The sequence below is a fragment of the Nothobranchius furzeri genome, chromosome 14 (assembly GCF_043380555.1).
Source record: "Nothobranchius furzeri strain GRZ-AD chromosome 14, NfurGRZ-RIMD1, whole genome shotgun sequence".
Lineage (NCBI taxonomy): Eukaryota > Metazoa > Chordata > Actinopteri > Cyprinodontiformes > Nothobranchiidae > Nothobranchius > Nothobranchius furzeri.
In genome coordinates, this window is record NC_091754.1 from 22,177,385 (window position 1) to 22,195,921 (window position 18,537).

Consider the following 18,537-nt stretch of genomic DNA (forward strand, 5'->3'; position numbering starts at 1 on the left):
CCCTTTTTGCGGAGGCAAAGTCTTCACCCATTGGCTGATGGGACAAAAGGTTCAAAAGCTCGAACAAATTGCAGCAGTTTATTGTTGATTGACAGTGCACATCAAATAGCCAATGAAATTCAGAAAAGAAGGACTGTTTTTTTTAATAAAACCAAATCTGTCATGGAATGCTTGCAGAACTGATTAAGAACAACTGTGATTGGTGGATTGCTGCATTCAGCGCATGTCAGATAGATGAGAACACATTGAGTTAATTTGCCTACGACATCACAGCGAGACCTATGATGTGACTATCACACATGGTCAAACATAAACTGCAGCTCTAGCTCTGTCTGGTTTGATGAGCTGGTGGCTAGTCTAATTGGGTCCAAGGCCAAAGCACATAATTGGGATCTTAAAAGAAACTTCAATCTCAAAGATTTCTCGAGTCAGATTCCAAATGTGCTAAGACTCTTTGAAACTTGTTGAAGACACCAAACTTTTAGGAAACAGATATTTTCTATTTGAATCAGCGACTTTGTATGTATGAAAGTCAGGTCATGTAGTTCCCATGAGTCAGAAAGCGCAAAAGGTGAAAAATCTATGGGAGAGCTTGGTATTCAACCTGCCCCTGAAATAAGTGGGTCAACTGTGAAAAAAAATGGAATATAATTAAAATCCTTAGTGGCTAAATTATTACAAATGACAAAGGGTTCTAGGTGAGTTCACTGTGACAATTTCAATTCTGAATGTGTGCAAACAACAAAAGGGGAGGCTCTGCAACTTAAACAAGGGACGTGAGAATTCTCACAAATGTTTTGAGACTCTTTAGAAACCCCGTCAAGAATTTCATTCACAATTTGCCACTTTGGTTAATTTGTGATTTATATTTTTATTTATAAACTTCCCCGACTTTTTACAAAACAGGAAGGGTTTTGTTGCATATTTGCTCAACATACTTGGTGCAAAAAAATAGAAAATGTAAGAAAAAAAAAGAGTTCAATACACAAACAGCAAATGAATCAAATGAATCACTTTACCAAAGGGCTGATAGAGCTTATATGTAGTTAATTTCTCAGTGATGTTAGCCCAGTAGTTGGATGAGTTGTACAGCCCAATAGTAAAATTCTCTCTAACCCACATGCCTCCTTCTAAGACGCTAGGCTATCGTGAGTTTTCTCTGTAGTTTTGCTGCTATAGGCTTAAGCCTGGGGCACACAGAAGACAGATGCGCTGCACCAGGTCACGCTCGCGTCGTCATTTTAAAAAGAAGCCATCATAGTTACTGAGAGTGGCTACACGGGGAGAGCAACGACACGTCCCAGAAGCGCCGATCCGCTGAAGATAGGCACCACTTCTATTTCAAGCACCATGGCGCGGCTGTTCACAACCTTGTGGAGTACTTTACAACAAACATTATGACACGAGACGACTCTACGGCACAAATCCAACCACCAAAACCAAAACATGGACGAGGAGCGTATAAATGCTACTTGATTACAGTATTGATAACTTTAAAGTACTATTGTTCCTGAAACATTCTAATAAATAGCGTACTCACCCATTTTTAATGAATTAGAGTCTCACAAAACACGATGGCAAATCTGATCACGTATAAACAAAGAGTCAAACTAGAGTCACTTTCTGCTTCCTTTTCTCAAGTCCCGCGTGATGTTGTGACTATCATGCGATTTTCCAAGAAGCGTTCAGCGGTGACGTCGTTAGGTCCGTTTTAGGGGGGCTTCAGCCCCCCTAAAATAATCACAAGCCCCCCTATCATTTTGGTTTATTTTATTTTTTTCAGTTAACTTTTTTTTATTTGTTCACATCTACATGCTGAACACAATCACGACACGTGTAGTTGGTACATGAGTTTTTTAGTCTGAAACAGAAATAATTAATGAATATAGAACTACACCGTCGCACACAGGAAGTATCAAGAAAGAACTTCCTCCACTTCCTTAAGCCCGCAGCTTTGTTGACAAGTCAGGGGGCGGGTCGATACAGAAAAACCTATATATCGATGAGCAAACCCTGCTCAGCGCTCATGTAAGTCACTCAACATCACATTAGGGTAAGACAGCAACAGCAGCACACCGTTAACATTTCAAGGTTATAGTTCAGACGAGAGTGGAAAATGCTACCGCACCGACATGCTAATGCTAACTCCGCTAGCATGTTTACATGCCGCAAACCATAATGAAAAGCTTTGATGTCAAGTAAAATGGTCGGAAAACTCCCCTGAAGTGACATGATTAACCAGCCAGACAGTTCATTGAGTGACTTAATGCCACCAACTTGAGAGTACAGTAATGAGTCTGCACAAACAGAACCTGCTCTGCGCTTGTGTGCAGCAGCTGCAGCCCTCTCTATGGGATCAATTCTGCACATGCAAATCTCTCCCTGCTCTCCTCAACAAGTAGCCTCTCCAACAGTCAATCACAGACAGCTCTGTTTTATCCAATCAAAGCATGTCCAGGAAACACTGCTTTACAGAAAACACCCATTTAACAGCTTATTGAACTGCTCTCTGCTGCTGGTTAGCTACCAGTCACCATCCACTGCCTGCAAGATACTTTGTTGTAATTCATGTGTCATGATTAGGGTGACCATATTTGACTTCCAGAAAAGACGCATTGCCTATTCCTAAAACTGTTAAATTGCACTCTTTTCAGTTAAAAATGACTTTTAATTTCAACATATGAAGTGTTTCTTCTCTGTTTGGTTAGACATAAATGATCCCTTGATGTGTAAAAGGAAGTGAACAGTGGAAATGTCCCAGGAAAAGAGGAGGGTTAATCAACCTAATTAAATATAATTATATAAAGTCCTCTTTATCTGAAAAAAGTGCAATTTTCCTGCCAGTATTTCCTGGACATGGTTTGATTGCATAATGGAGAGCTCTCTGATTGGCTGACGGAGAGGCTATATTGCTTTGTAAATTGCAAATTGAGCAACAGCAGGGAGATCTGTGCAGGCAGAGATGGAGTTGAGCATGCAGAGAGAGGGCTGCATACGACGTTGTGCTCTTGCAGATTGATCACTGCACACTCCAGTTGGTGGCACAAAAATCACTCCACACTAAAAACCTGAATCAGAATCTGGCCGAAAGTGTATATTATTGACCGTTTTTCTATATTATATATTTTTTCTATAATATATATATATATTATATTATAGGTACATATATGTATCTATAATAAACAGCCAGTTTTATATATGTCACATATATTCAAAAGCTACATCAAAACATATATTAAAACCTATATGTTTATATGAATTCTTTCCATTTGGGTTGTCAGTTGCTTAATATTTCCTATGTTTACCTATGGGAAAGAAAGGAGATATTGTACTCGTCTAACTTTAACATAAATTTTGGCAGCCTAATGTGACATTATGGAAAATGCCATCATCATGAGCAACCAAACATAGGCTATATTAGGCTCTAACAGTTGTCCATATTCTGTACCATCTATCCACCAATGGCTGTTTCAGTTATTGTGAGTGAAAACTAAATGGCATAGTAGCATTTGTCTTGGCATTAGAAATTGAAAATGTTTTTCAATGTGTTGGCTAGATGGATATACGAAGATTTTTTAAGAGAGTGAGTGAGGAGCAGGAGAGAGATCAGGTGGTTGATGCTGAGGAGATCTGCATAGTCAAGGTCAGTGATCTACAGCGAAAACAGGGGCGAGTGCATCGTTATGAGCATTTACCTGAGCACAAAGTTCCCAAGCAAAATTGAACAGTTTTCTATTTAGGAGTGAACATGTAAGAGACCTTGAGAAAAAAAAACTATAATTATCATCTGACCTGCAACCTTATGTCAAGTTGTATCTGTATAGTTGACTTTCTGTATTATAAGTTCTACTACTTGCTAGATATTTTTATATATACTGTTATTTTGTCTTGTAATAGTTAATTATATACTCCTTTATTCCATATCATAGCAGTGTTATTCATATATTAAAACTGTCAACTGCACACTCATTTGGCAGAAAAAAAGTTTTACAATTATTCATTTGTTCTTTATTGTAACATTTCAGTAACAGTTATAATTAAACAAGTTGTAATTAAACAAATAAATGACTACAACATTTCCCCCTGTTAAGTGCAGTAGACTGAAATGAATAGCTTTATTTGGAAATATAACATTTCTAATTTTTAATGGACTTACATAAAATCTTTCTTCAACATAGACCCCACTAATTAACTGATTAAGTGTTATTTTTTATGAAAAGAAGAGAGAAAATGCACAAAAGTAGGAAAGGAAAAGAAAGTGATAAAATAATAGGTTTTGTTAAATGTTCTTCAGATAATGAATGAATTGACAAAGTTTTTGCAGGGTGTGACAAAAAACGTTCGAGGTCAAGCTCCTGGGGCTAAGCCCCCCCTATATCTCAATCCTAGTGACGTCCATGGCGTTCAGCGGCCTAGTGTGACCATTTGACTTCCCAAAACCACGGGGCTTCTGTGGCGCAGCTCAACTGTCTTCTGTGTGCCCCAGGCTTTAGACTGCTGAAGGACCCGCCAATCACTTTCCACACTCTGCTACTCTCTTCTACCACTACTTTCCAACTGCATTGTTTCCTGTCATTTCAGCTGTTAACTTTATGTTTTCTCTCCAGAGAAGATACAGGTCAGGCATTCCTGTAGGGGGCCATCCGTTGGCACACTGCTGCCAACCACTGAACATTTTCTCTATCCTGATATCAAGTTTTAAGTTTCTTTAACATTGAAAGTGCTACTACTAGTTGGACTGTTAATTTTTTGTGTATCTGCTATGTCTTCTCAAACCTCCAGTTGGTCGTGACCAAGCCCCCATAATACTGGTCTGAAATTGAAGCCAACACGGAAGTGAGAATAATTGCAGTTCCACCGTCATCCGCTGGGGGCTGGTGTCAGAAGCGAGCAAATTCTCATGTTAAAAATACCAATTTCACAGCAGAAATAAACATGTTTACAGCCTGGTTCCAAAACATGTTTTTGGTTTAATAGATCTAGTTTACACTCATGACAACTCTGAGGGGGGGGTGAATTTTTGTCACTCTTCTGTTTAAGTGTATTAAATGCCTAAAATTCTGAATAATTAATGAGCATCAGACCCACGTGACCTTAGAGCTAGCTCCGGGGAAAGGCCTCAGCCTCGGCCTTGCCTGAAAATTGTTACACGATTTTTAGTCTCTGAACTTAGACCGTTAGTTGTAGCGTTTGTGCATTCTTTTTGGATATTATTTGTGCAATTGTTGGACAAAATGACTTGCTGTGGTATTAACTGCACTAATAGAGCGTCCAAGGAGTCTCCACTTCATTTTTTCGGTAAATAAAATTATATTTATGTATTTTAGGTCACTGCTGCTCTTGCACTAGCTGAGCTTAGATTTTAACATGTACTGTTTAACCATGTAATTTAAATGTAATAGGGTAAAACCCTGTGCATTGATATAATGCTGCACTTTAGAAAATGGGTTGAAATATAACATGTTGGTGGAGTTGGGTTCCGACTATCCATATGGTCCCCTCCCCGCAGCTCTGCGCATCTCTGATCGAAGCGGCGCTTGTCTGCTGTGCGGCTGCCGGCTTGTGGAGCTCTCGGGAGACCTCTGTGTTCCACCCGGTTTTACCCAGTGGTTAGCCCAGCATATCTGTGACTCAGAAGCTCTGGTATTGTGCACAGTTAACTCCGGTTGTAGCTAGGTTGCTACCTCCATTAGCTTAGCTCCCACCTCCACGTTAGCTTTGGGTTAGCTTGTAGCTATATCGCTTCAGTTTGACGGGTGTCATCATTTGATCCCAGCCTTACAGCACCACCCTTAGCTCCACCTCTCTTCCCTTTTTTGGAATTGTCTTGGCTTGACGGAACCTGTGACATGGTCAAAACGGCGGTGGTGGCCACCTCCCATTTTGGCTTAGAAACGTATTATTGGAGCCTATGGACACGCATTGTCCAGTGTATATGTCGATGGTCGTAACAGGTGGCTGCCCATACTGAACCTGGTTCTGCTGGAGGTTTCTTCCTGTTAAAGGGGAGATTTCCTCTGCACTGCTTAGTATAGGCATTGCCGTAAAGTTACTGACTAGAGATGTGTATTGGTGAAATTCTGGCGATACATTACAGGGGAGACGATACAATGTATGATGATATGTTGCGATACATTCAGTCAGACGCTATTAGCGATTTTTTTGTTACTGAATATACTGTAGGAATATTCAATAAACAGTCCAAACTGATACGCAACATGTTTTGCATGAGGTATCTGAACCATAGCAGAGGAATTTACATTTCAGTGGTGGAAACAACATCCACTGCACACTGCTGCCAACTAGTGTTCGGCGTTTGAATTGCACCAAAAGAAAAGAAAATACACAAATGTTTGCATGTGCATTCTTCAAAAAATTAGATACACGGCTTTTGAATATCGATATAATATTCCAGGAAAAAAATATCACGATATATTGCCATATCGATATTTTCTTACATCCCCATCACTGACAGAGCAAGCCAGTGACTCGATGTAATCTGCTGGGTTTGCTTACATAGAAAACTTGCAATTGGAATAATGAACTGAACTCAATGCCCTAAGTAGGTGTAACTGGAATGTTTACTTTGCAAAGTGCCTTGAGAAGACCCTTGCTGTGAATTGGCACTATTAAAATTAACTGAATTGAATTGAAAACATTACGAGCTGGAAACATTTTAGATTTGACAGAGCCTCAGATCTGCCCTGAGAGCTTTTGTTTTTGTGGAATATATTCAGGTTCCCAGAGACAAAGACACCCACTTTCACCTCAGATCTCCGTTCCCACAGATCCTCCTCTGTGGAGACTCAGACTGGTGCTGCAAGACAGGCTTTGAGGTCAGAAACACCCTGTGGTCTAAACCTCACTCCTGGCCAGATGGTCCCTTGCCTACAAACATTGTTTTAGCTTTGTATAAATAGCAGTTTTCTGTTGATTGAATGAAAATGTTGTTTATTATTCTTTTATAAATCCACAACAAACTTGTTTCACTTTTTCATTATTATGAAAAGAAAAATGCCCTCTCACGCCATGATGGGTCATATTAAACATTCCTCGTTTGGCTCATTTGAGCCTCCTCACAGCAGAAATGTGGCTTAAATACATGTGGTATGAAAACACAGGATCTATATTTAGTCATAATAACAGAGGAGAAGCCCAACAGTCCCAGGGGTCTGACATTGTGGCTGCCACGGATACGGAGGCTCCCGAGGTCTGAGCATAAAGGATGTCAACCATAAACCCAACGGTGACGGAAATGAAGACGCACGCCCCCTTGTTTAAACACATACAGTAAAAGAAACACAAATATCCGAGCCTTGCTGTGTTTGAGCTGTGACAAAAACAACACAAACAGCCTGTCACACTTTAGCCTTCAGCTTGTGAAGCTGATGCGGAAAGGCACTGGAACACTCTGACTGCAAACATCCATTCAAGCTCACCCAGACACATCTAATCTATAATGCATGATACAGATCGTCTCACACAAACGTCGCTGATGGAGCCTGGTAGCACGAGCGCTACTGGGTTTGATTCCAGCCAACAGATTCAGGATGAGGAAGGAAACGAGCTGCACCCTAGGAGCCCTTAAAAAAAGTCTTTTCATTGATTAATTTCTGCTGAGAGCCTCTTTGGGATTGTCTGAAGATTATGAAAACAAATTCTCTGCAACTCCCTTGATTCCTTTAAAGTCTAATGCTTCTCACAAGTGACAAACACCGGCCAAGAAACACCAAAGCATTTGGGATAAAGGGTTTCTGATCTTGACAGACTGTTAATCTATCCCTGAAGCTAATGTATAAAAGCAGTTCCGTTGGCGCGCCACCAGCTACCAAGAGGTTATTGTGCTGACATGAATTTCATCCTTTTACAAAATAAAGCACTTTTTAAAATTTAAAAACGCTATCATCTAACTGGAATTTTATTCACAGAGAGTATTGGGAGAAAAAAGAAGAGTCGAACTGTTAATGACAACAACATTTTCCATCTTTGGCATGATTGAAAACCTTTAATCGGTTAGCGCCTTGAAAGGTATTAGCTTTGAATAATTTACAGCCTGATTTAGAAGTGCTATCACAAAACTTGGTTCCAGCAGCAGGATATCCTTGTTTCCTAATGTCTAAAACAGAACTGGTATTATTTTATCAATAGATATTCGACTATCAAGATAAGCCCCAAACGGAAAAAACTCACAAAGCATTAGAGATCTTAGCAGAAGTAACATTTAAAAACATGTTTTATCACCCAGATCCTCAAAGGATTTCCTAATAAATATGGAAAATCTACAGTTTGACTGGAAATCAATACCTGTATTGTTTGGTGACAAAAATGAATTAACAATAAAGAAAAAAATCTGTCATGAAACAATCTATGAAAACACGTTACAACTCATTTAGTCAGGGCTATAGGACTTGTGCTGCAGTCGATGGATATCGACGTGCAGACGGGAGGACAAGTCATTTTCCTCCAATCATCAAGTTGAAAGTCAAGACCACTAAGCATCAAATGTAGAACCCACATAAAAACCTACTTTAATACAATACTCTAGCACAGCTAATGCAAATTATTATTAAAAATGGCTGACCGATCAGTCTGTCCACTGATGTTTTAGAATCAAACAGAAGTTATGTGACTTCAGTGTCTGCAGAAACCTTCGGTAGGTGAAGAAGCTATTACCCAGAATGGAACCTCCACTTAGAGGTCATTGATCAACACTAATCAAAGGACATAAAGACACAAATATTGGCCAATAATATTACCTAATCTGTTGTAGCATATGGGAAAACACCTGCTGTACTGTGAACTGATTCATTGGTTAGGGATTTCATACCCATCTTTTCCAGTTCTTATGTCAGTTTGAAAGGACAATAGAATCTTATTTCATTTGACGGAGAGTGACAACAAAGTGGGATTAGCTTGACACTTTTGGTTCAAAGAGTTATTTGACTAAATAAATTAATAAAGTACCTTTAAATGCCAGCTAAACAACCTCTAATCTCTCCTGAAACGCGCAGTTTGATGCATTAGCTGAAGTGTAGCTTTAATTAGAGTTTTGAAAAATGAAACCGTTACCACCAGGGAAACATCAAGCCTCCCCAGAGGTTTGTGTTCTCCTTTGATGGTGGTGGAATGTATGCATGCTTGAGCTGTAATATAACATATAACACATTCAGTCAGAGAGAAGGAGACGTGGGCCTGGCTGTTCATCTCCTGCTGTGTTGGGGCCCCGGGCAGCAAGAGAAATGTTTACATTCCCCACCAGAAAGGACTTTTATGTTTACAGCGGATGGTTGGGTTGTGTGCAACTGGATAACAAACTGACTATCCAGCTGTTTTATTTGTGAGGCTCAATTTGCAAACCTCGGTATTAATTTAACCCTCTCCTCAAATGCAAAATGGATTTAAAAAGTAGATGGACCACTGCTTTGGGTATGTGCCATTTTCCTGAGGGGTCCTTGCTACTCTTCCTTTAGAGATGACACTGAGATATCGCAATATTTTGTGCAATGATCCCGAATCAAAATTAAAAGGCACTGTATTGATTTACTTTTTTCTTGAGAATTTATATGAAACTATTTACTGTTTTTCTTTTGTGTGGTGCAATTCCAACTCCAACTGCTAGGTGACAGCAGTGTTTAAGGCCTTCATTCGGACAACAATGGGAGTCTAAGGCCCAATCCCAATGCTCGCACTTCCCTTGTGCCCTTCAATTGTACGATCCCGGCAAGGGGTGCGAGTGCGTTGGGTGTCTCAATTCTCAAATGCGGAAGTTGATCACACCCCTTTTGCACCCTTGATCCACCCCTCACCGAAGTCCGAATCGCCGCTGACTTTGGTGAAGGGTATTATCCACTATTCATTGCTGCGGGAGAAAAAGCTCAAGTGCTTTTATTGAAAAAATGTACTTTCTAATGAAAGTTGTTAATTTTAGGACAGTTCGTTGATGCTCTGAAACTTTTAAGCCTGATTTATGCTTCTCCGTCTGCGTCAGTGCGGAGACACGCAACACCATTATCTGTCCTTGCGTAGGGCTCCGGCAGGCACGCAAGTACATACGGAGTCGAGCCCACTTTTTTAAACATCCGTCGAACGAGACGGATTACGCAAGCTTGTGGTTGGTCAGGACGCCGCTGTTGTTTACAGCGGCGCCATTGCAAAGAGAGCCGAGGATAACTAGCGGCAGACACGGAGAAGCTTGAAGAATACCTCGCGAAAAAACTCTAAAAACATGAACGTTTAATTCTCCCGTGACTGGAGGAGTGAAAAGATGCGCAGCAAGCGTTTTATTTGTGGATGGAAATGACAGGAAACGTGGGTTTAGAGGTGGGGAGCGCATGAAGCGGTGGGAGAATGAGAGACAAATATGTCCGTGTTAAAAGTCTCTTATATACACAAAAAACACAATATAAACACACGATCTTGGACCGATACATGACAGGATACCACAGAACAGCGCTACACCCTCTGTGGTCCTGCCGGGGAATTGCTTTGCAACACTCTCCAGGAGACGGAGAAGTAAAAGAGCAAAACGCTTCCGTCAATCCGTGCGTGTCTGTCCCTTGCGGAGCTGACGGAGAAGCATAAACCAGGCTTTAGACAAAGCAGCAATGACTGTAATTTTATTTAAAATAATTGTTTGGTTGTTTGTTTGAAAGTTGTTAATAAATTTTTTTTTAAAAAGTATCACAGCGACCAGAATCCCAGCATGCATTGCGGCTGATGACGCAATGCTCTCCGTCTCAGTTCTGCATTTATTTGCTTGTCGAAGCCAATAATTTCTTCTGGCCAATTTCTTCTTCTGGTGCCTATTTCCAACGGGCAATCAGGCGGGGTAAACCCTGGACAGGGTGCCAGTCCATTGCAGGGACACACAGGAAAAAACAATAATGCGCGCACACACACACACACACACACACACACACACACACACACACACACACACACACACACACACACACACACACACACACACACACACACACACACACACACACAAGGACAATGTAGACAGACCAATCAACCTAACAGTCATGGTTCTGGACAGTGGGAGGAAGCCGGAGTACCCGGAGAGAACCCACGCATGCACAGGGAGAACATGCAAACTCCATGCAGAAAGATCCCGGGCCGGGAAACGAGCCCAGATCCTTCTTGCTGCAAGGCAAAAGCTTTAACTACTGCACCACTGTTCCAAGGAAATGTAGTCTTGCAAATATCATCTGGTATTTAGTGGTGTAATAAATTTTATCATCTCTAATATTATTGGTGAGCCAAAGCTTTGCAGGAATTTTTCTTTTCCTCGCCCCTCTCTTTTTGTTTGAATTGTGATCATGTTGTGACTAAAATTGTAAGTTGTAATCACTCTGCTGTCTCATCTGCTATTTTGTGGTATGATCTGAGGACCCACTCGAAAATGAGATGTCACATCTCAAGCGGTTTCTATCATAAAATATAAGTTAAATAAATAAAATAATCTCCCATCAATTTTGATGTATATTGTATCACCAGATTCTTGCCAACATACCCCTTAGACTCTACCTTTAAGAATATAACTTACAGTAACCAGTAGAATCTCTGTTTGAGTCATCCACAAAGTTTGTAAAATAAATTCGTCTTGATAAGACTGACAAGCTAACTGCTAGTTTCAGAGTAGAAAAAAAATCCACCGTGGATTGCCACCATCTTAAACTAACCTCAGTCTGAAAAATCAGCTCATACCACTTCATGCTTTTGCTACTTAATAACTTGTAAATTTATTTAAAATTCATAGTAGACAGTTATTACAGAATGATTGTTATTCAATTCAATTCAAAAATACTTTATTAAGGAAGTATAAGGAAGTGCTCCCAGGCTGCACAGGAAGTGCAACAGCTAGCTGCTTACAAGTAACCACATATTACTATGTAATTACATGTCTAATGGAAAGCTGATCACCACATAAAGGTTTACATAAAGATGACAAAAATCAACATTCTTGACCTAGCTAAGCCTAGCGTTAGCTTAAGTCAACTTTTTTAAAACGGGGTCACTCAAAGAGCTTTCTGCATCAGGAAGTAATCTTCCATAATATTCCCAGAGAAGCCCACTTCAAAAGATCTGAACTCTCTCTTCAATATTTCACATTTACATGCACTGAATCATAAATCAAAGGACTGGAAAGATCAGACCTGTGTGATCTTGAAACATATCTGAACTTTTCCTAAGCAATGGTGAGACATTCTAGTCTGGACTGAAGCTGTATCACCATTAAAAGCTAGACAGGTTCTCCTGTATGACTGTTCAGTGTTTCCCCTAGGAGCAAAGAGCAAACATGGAGGATAAGTTGATTATTATTATGTTTTATATAGTAAAATCAGAAGTAAGATTTCACATGATGGGCTCGACACACGGGAGGGGACAAACGACTGCGATCAGCGAAATTTGTCGCTGTGGCTTTTATTACCTGACACACGGGAGGCGATCCGCGGCAGCGGCCAGCGGCAAAGCAGTCTACGCGTTCTGCTCCATGGCGAAATTGAAACTTCCGTTGTTTTGTTTGGCTGTGTCAGGTTGGAGGGAATTAAGGTTATTTAAGCGGTTCAGAGTTTAAAAAGTGGTAGATATGATGTTTCACAAGGTGCTGCTAGAGTTATGTGAAATCTTACTTCTGATTTTACTATATAAAACATAATAATAATCAACTTCTCCTCCATGTTTGCTCGGAGGTGTATGGAGCATCCTGCCCGCTCATTGGTCAGTGAATGAAACCTCCGTTGATTGGTCCTCGTCCGAGCGACAGCGATGAAAAGTTGAAAATGTTTCAACTTTCTGGGATCGCGTCGCTGGGTCGTCCGTGCACGACACGTGCAGGAGCGCAAAATTTCACACGCACGTTTTTCGCGTTTCCCTTGGTAGGAGAGAGACCCGCGATTATCGCTTTGCTGCGCATGTCTCATTGAAAATGAATGGAGCAGAGGCGATGTCGCCTCCCGTGTGACGAGCCCATTAGTTGTTGCTGTTGCGCTCACGCCGTAATACAGTATTAGATGCGGTTAAAGTCAGACATGAAAATTTTTTTTTTTTTACATGAATAAGTGATGCTTAGCCTGGTGGGGGGAGGAAAACCTGGCCTAATAAGCACTGGAGGAAACCCTGTCAAGATCGTCAACACTCGTTTATCTTAATGCTATTGAAACATGTAAACCAAAAAGCATTATATCCACTGCTACCTTCCTAATTTTAAACTCAGTAACTTATGCTGTAACTTCACCTTGCCCTGCTTGCTGCCCGCCGGCTGTGATCACAAGCGACAACATTGTAGTTCCCGCTGCTTCTTCGGGAAACGGCGCAAAAAAAAAAACAAAAAGAAAAAAAACTTGGGATCTTGTAGGCGTGGCGGTGGGATTTCAGCCGTGGCGGGCTGCCACGGCTACGTAAGGGAAACCCTGCTGTTTCCAGCTCTGTTTCAGGCATTTCCTGAAAAGTTTAACTTGAACCACAGCACACAGCTTGAGGCCTTTAACACAGCATCTGTGTGCCAGGTCAACTGTTAAGTAATCTTTACTGACCTTTAGCTTTCTGCATTTTTCACAACAAACAAAGACAGGCAACTGCTCCGTGACCTTTGAACCAGATGACAGATCAAACAGCCATCAAATGACAAGTTTTTCAGGGTGCTGAAATGGCAAAACGCACATTGAGCAGGAGTTGCATCAGCATCAACAGCATGGCTGTTGGACAGCAGAGCTATCACCCTGGGTTGATGTGGCTCCCTGTTTCACCTCTTGTCTTCAGCTGATTCACCAATCACAATCTTTGCTTCATGTAAACTGAAATGCAGCTAGAGGGAGGAATAATGACATCCAGGAGAAATACGGGGCAGTCCAGGGTGTAATCACGAGTGCCCATGGCCTCTGAGATGCTATCAGCAGGCACTGATGGATGCTGACTGGGTCCGGAATGAGAGCGACACACAACAGTGCCTCTAACCTCAGCCAATATGGCCGTGACGGGTCATCAGTGTTCTGGCATCGAAACACAAGAACAATCCACCATAGACGCTTCCTCAGCTTTTTAATATATCAGACATGTCCAACCTTTACAACAATCAGTGTCTCCAAAACAAAAACAAAAAAATAAAAAGTCCCAATTTTCTGATGCTATCATGAAGCTCTCTGATTTCTCTGTGATGCAACTGTCACCAGTGTCTTTGTGGCAAAACTGAAGCAGGAGCAGAGATGATACTAACAGAAGTCTCAACAAAGCGGCTGAACATTAAAACTACAAAAAAAAAAAAAAGCCAAATATGCCAATTGATGGTGGAGCCTGAGATGTTTTTCTAGGGCATTGTGCTTGAAAGACATTTCCCATACTGATGATATCCAATAATTTAAATATGTTGTCAAAAAAATTAAACCACTTGAATCGCATCTGAAACGTACAATCCTAGAAAATAACATATTCAAACATTATCCATCAAAATGCTCCTTTGAATGTGTCTTCCTCTCCTCAAATACCTCTCTATGTGCACAAATCACTCGCTCTTGACTTGGAGCAGCCGAACAGGAAGCAAAGCCAGAGCCGAGCTGCCTAGTGTATTGGATGGAATGCCGGGCATTCCATCCAATACACTAGGCAGCTCTGCATTCAATGCCCCATTCTGTGACCCTAGTGGGGAGTCTCAGAAAAGAGGTTGGGCCTTTGAATTGTTTTTCAAAATGTAGCTTGAGTGACTTTTTCCAAGAATGTCGATTCCACCTTTAATAGCAACAATCATTGGAGTATATCCAGTGTTTGCAGCACCTTTGCACAGGGGTTTGTGTAGATGTAAACATGTTATCTTTTAAATAGGGGTGGGACCTGATTACAAAATAATCAAATTAACCAGAAGATTTGTAATTAATTAATCTTGATTAATCACATTTTAAGCATTCAAGACAATTTTCCCCACGCATTTTGTAAAATTAAAATAATGTAAGTGAAGCACAGGTGACATACCCGCACTTAAATGAGTACATTTCTGGTCTATTTGATTACTTTGGTCTCATTGTAAAGGTAACCATTGTAGGATTTGTTGGAATGTGTAAATATCAGTATATGTGTTTTTGATGAAGTGTAAAATGGACAAGGAACATTGTAAATGTTGTGTACTGAAATGAACACTGGGTGGCAGCAGAGCACAGCTTATTTAAATAGAGGTTTAGTGTAGAGTTCAGGGGAAGTTCTGCTGAGAGTTACAAGATGAATGCTGCATGTCCACTTGTCCCTCCTGCTGTAATAAAGTTACAACCTGCATGCTTTCTACCGACTAGAAAACAGAAAATTAAAAGTCAATTATTTTTTCTTTTTTTCTTTTCTTTCTGAAGAGTGATTTGCCATAATCGCATCAATTGTGTTTGGAGCACGTAAAACAGGGTTGTATGGTCTTGTAGCCCAGGCTCTGCAGCTTCTTTAGAGATGGTGCTTGATGTTATTTTTTGATATATAGAGGATAAATGGCTATGCTAATCTTTGGCCCACAATTGGGGAATGCTCGGGCTCAAGCATTAATTTTTTAACGCATAAATATTTTTCATTAATCGTTAAATTCCCACCCCTACTTTTAAACTATGTTTGATTTTTACACGCATGCTGCTTTATTCTTTTATAGTGTGTTTATAATGTTTTTGCCTGTTCTGTACATGTAAGCTAAACATAGCTAACATTTGGTGTGGTAGAGGTTGAATATTTACAACACATACAAACAGGTAAATCGCAACACTACCAATGGATATGTGTCGCATTTGTTAGGAGGTCATTTCATCATGAGATCAAAGGTAAAACAAACAAACAAAAAAAATTCACTTAAATTTAGATTTTAAGTGTTCAAATCTGCACAAAACATGGAGTTTTAAAATGAACAGCTGTGTTGGAGTAGTGTGTAAAATGTTCATGTTTTTGTTCCACTAATAAATAAATAAATAAATAAATTCTAGTGTGATATTAGAAAACACCACCAGATTCTCCAACATATTTGGTGTGAAATCACACACAACAGCCTGGCTCTATCTGTTGTGTGATCATGCACACATCTACATTTAAAACACACACTCACAGATTGAACATACCCTGTTTTTGCTGTATTTTTAACTCATGTGGGGGAAACATGTTGGCCTCATTCTTTCAAACAGAGCCACACATTAATATTATTGGTAAGGGGAGATAGGTGCTGGTGGGATTTGTAAAATCCAGTGAGGTGATAAAAGCTGAAATGAGAGATAGGCATCTTCTAGTTAATGTTTTTTTTTTTTTTTGTGGAGACAAAAAAAATAGATCAGGTTTTTCCAGGGTGGTCAGAATTGAGACCAAATCAGCGCACTAAGGCTGGATTCAGCTGCTCTGTCCAAATGCTGAGGATCATCTAAATTAATTAGCCGTATCACTAAATATTACAAGGCATAAGCCGATTTTAATGCGTCCACCATCAGAGCTCATACAGGAATGGTCATTTGAGCATCCATGACACTGCACATTTAAGCTCTCAGCAGGGTTTATGACATCATGCAAAGTCAGCCGGCAAGCATGAACAAAGCAGCAAACCAAAACACAACCCTGAATCAATCAGCAGCTCTCCGTGATGACATCACTTCTGGACCATCAGTGCAGGCACATCAGGCAATCTTTGCCTTCTCCTTCTGTGGGGATTAAAAACTGTATGGTCTTTCCTCAGCAGAACCAGGCTGGCGGGTACTACCCCCCCCCCCCCCCTCACAAACAAACCCAACAGTTTAGCAAAAGCTGCTCTTTCCTTGAAGCTCTCTGCAGAGCTTCAGTAGCATTGAATCCTGGGTATTCCTGAGTATTTTTGCAGCGGTTGCAGCATCTGGCTTGGTGTATTTACCATGCTGCGACTGGCCTCGGATCAGTCCTGTTGAAGGTAAACATGGCATAAAGTCTAGAAAAATCACTTGTTTGATACAGAGGATGAAGGCACAGCAGCTGTAGGCGAGGTTTAGTTCACCAGGCCCTGAAACTAAATAACCCCCCAAAAGGTCATTAATAATAAGAATGAAATGTCATCTCCGACATGCATTTGTTAGTTTTGCACCCACCTTTTTACTCTTATGATCTGATCCCTCATCGGTTTGATGTCCTGGAAGCTTTGCTGGTTCACCAGGCTATAGACCAGGATGAATCCTTGTCCGTTTTTGATGTACAGGTCCCGCATGGAGGCGAACTGCTCGGTACCGGCGGTGTCCAGGATCTCCAGCACCGAGGGCGAGGAGTCCACCTCGATCTCTTTGCGGTAAAAATCCTCTATGGTGGGGTCGTACTTCTCGATGAACGTCCCGGTGACGAACTGCACAGTGAGGGCTGATTTCCCGACCCCACCGCTGCCCAGGACCACAACTTTATACTCGCGCATTGTGGATTCAATCAATCAGTAGGCAATCAGTCTCGGCGCGACATTGAAATGAGCGATCGCGTTCACCATCCGCGTCCCATTTTTGTCCCCGTGCCTCGCGCGCGGTGGCTCAGCTGTTATGGCAGAGCACAAAGACTCGGTGCCCCGACGTGGATTTCTGGGTAGAAATCCCCCATTTGCAGGCCAGAGACTGACAGCGACACGCGCAAACGAGGACTGCAGCTGTCCAAAACGTGCAGAGGAAGGAGGACGAATACCGTTTTCATCTGCTTAGCTCACCCTCTGTGTGCTTCATAAAAACAAACTTGCTCCATCGAGGATGCTGGAGGGGGGAAAAAAAGAAAAAAAATCACACACACTTTAGCTGAGATTCAACTAAAGGCTCAATCTCTAGACTGTCACCAGTCCAGAACTAAACACAAACTCAAACTGCCCCGACTCTTCCTCACAGGAACCTCTTGTTTCTTTTTTGCCTTCTCGGGCATGCCTCCGCGTCTCCCACGCTATCCCGAGCGATTCCAGCCGCCATACTCTCGGGTGGAGGAGATCCGCGGCCACTGCGAAACCAGCCGGTCCCCGCTCGGCTTCCGTACCCAATACAAAAAAAAAAAAAAAAAAAAAACGAACCTCCTTCATGAGACAGACGTAAGAACAACCCAATGGTCGCCTCGGCAGTTGTGCTTCTCACAGGAGGCCGAATGGGAGCCGATCACAGGCAGCCAGTGAGATTCAGCGCCGACATTTCCGTTCATGTGTTAAACTTCCCATCATTCGGTTGCCCCAGTGACATCCAAAGAGAGCTCAGCCAATCACAAGGGCAGCTCCAGGATGCGTATCCAAGAGTAGAGAGAAAAAAAGGAAAACAACACCGGATGCTGTTGCCATGGCCACGCCGCCTCGCGTTGCCATTGGTTAATACTATGAGCATGCTTCATGGATGCTGCTTAACCCTCTGTGTTCTGGCCTCTTTTTCTCACAAACTGATAGGAAAACTCTTGGTATCGAGCATTGTATGTATGTATGTATGTGTGTGTATATATATACATATATATATATATCAGACGTCACGCTAAACAGTCACTCAACAGACAGGGTTAAAAAAAATATGATCGACCCTTTTCCCCATCACTTTCATTTTTATGTTTATGTATTATTTTTGA

General features: G+C 41.3%; 1 protein-coding gene across 1 annotated transcript in view; it reads right to left on the reverse strand.

Annotated features, from left to right (window-relative positions):
- Positions 1 to 17,522, reverse strand: part of LOC107389972 (ras-related protein Rap-2a) — a 38,205-nt gene extending 20,683 nt beyond the window's left edge. Inside the window, exon 1 of the mRNA XM_015966421.3 lies at positions 17,064 to 17,522. Within this exon, the coding sequence (XP_015821907.1) occupies positions 17,064 to 17,377 (314 nt within the window). The 5' untranslated portion in view covers positions 17,378 to 17,522. The remainder of the gene's footprint in view (positions 1 to 17,063) is intronic.
- Between the last annotated feature and the right edge of the window lie 1,015 nt (positions 17,523 to 18,537).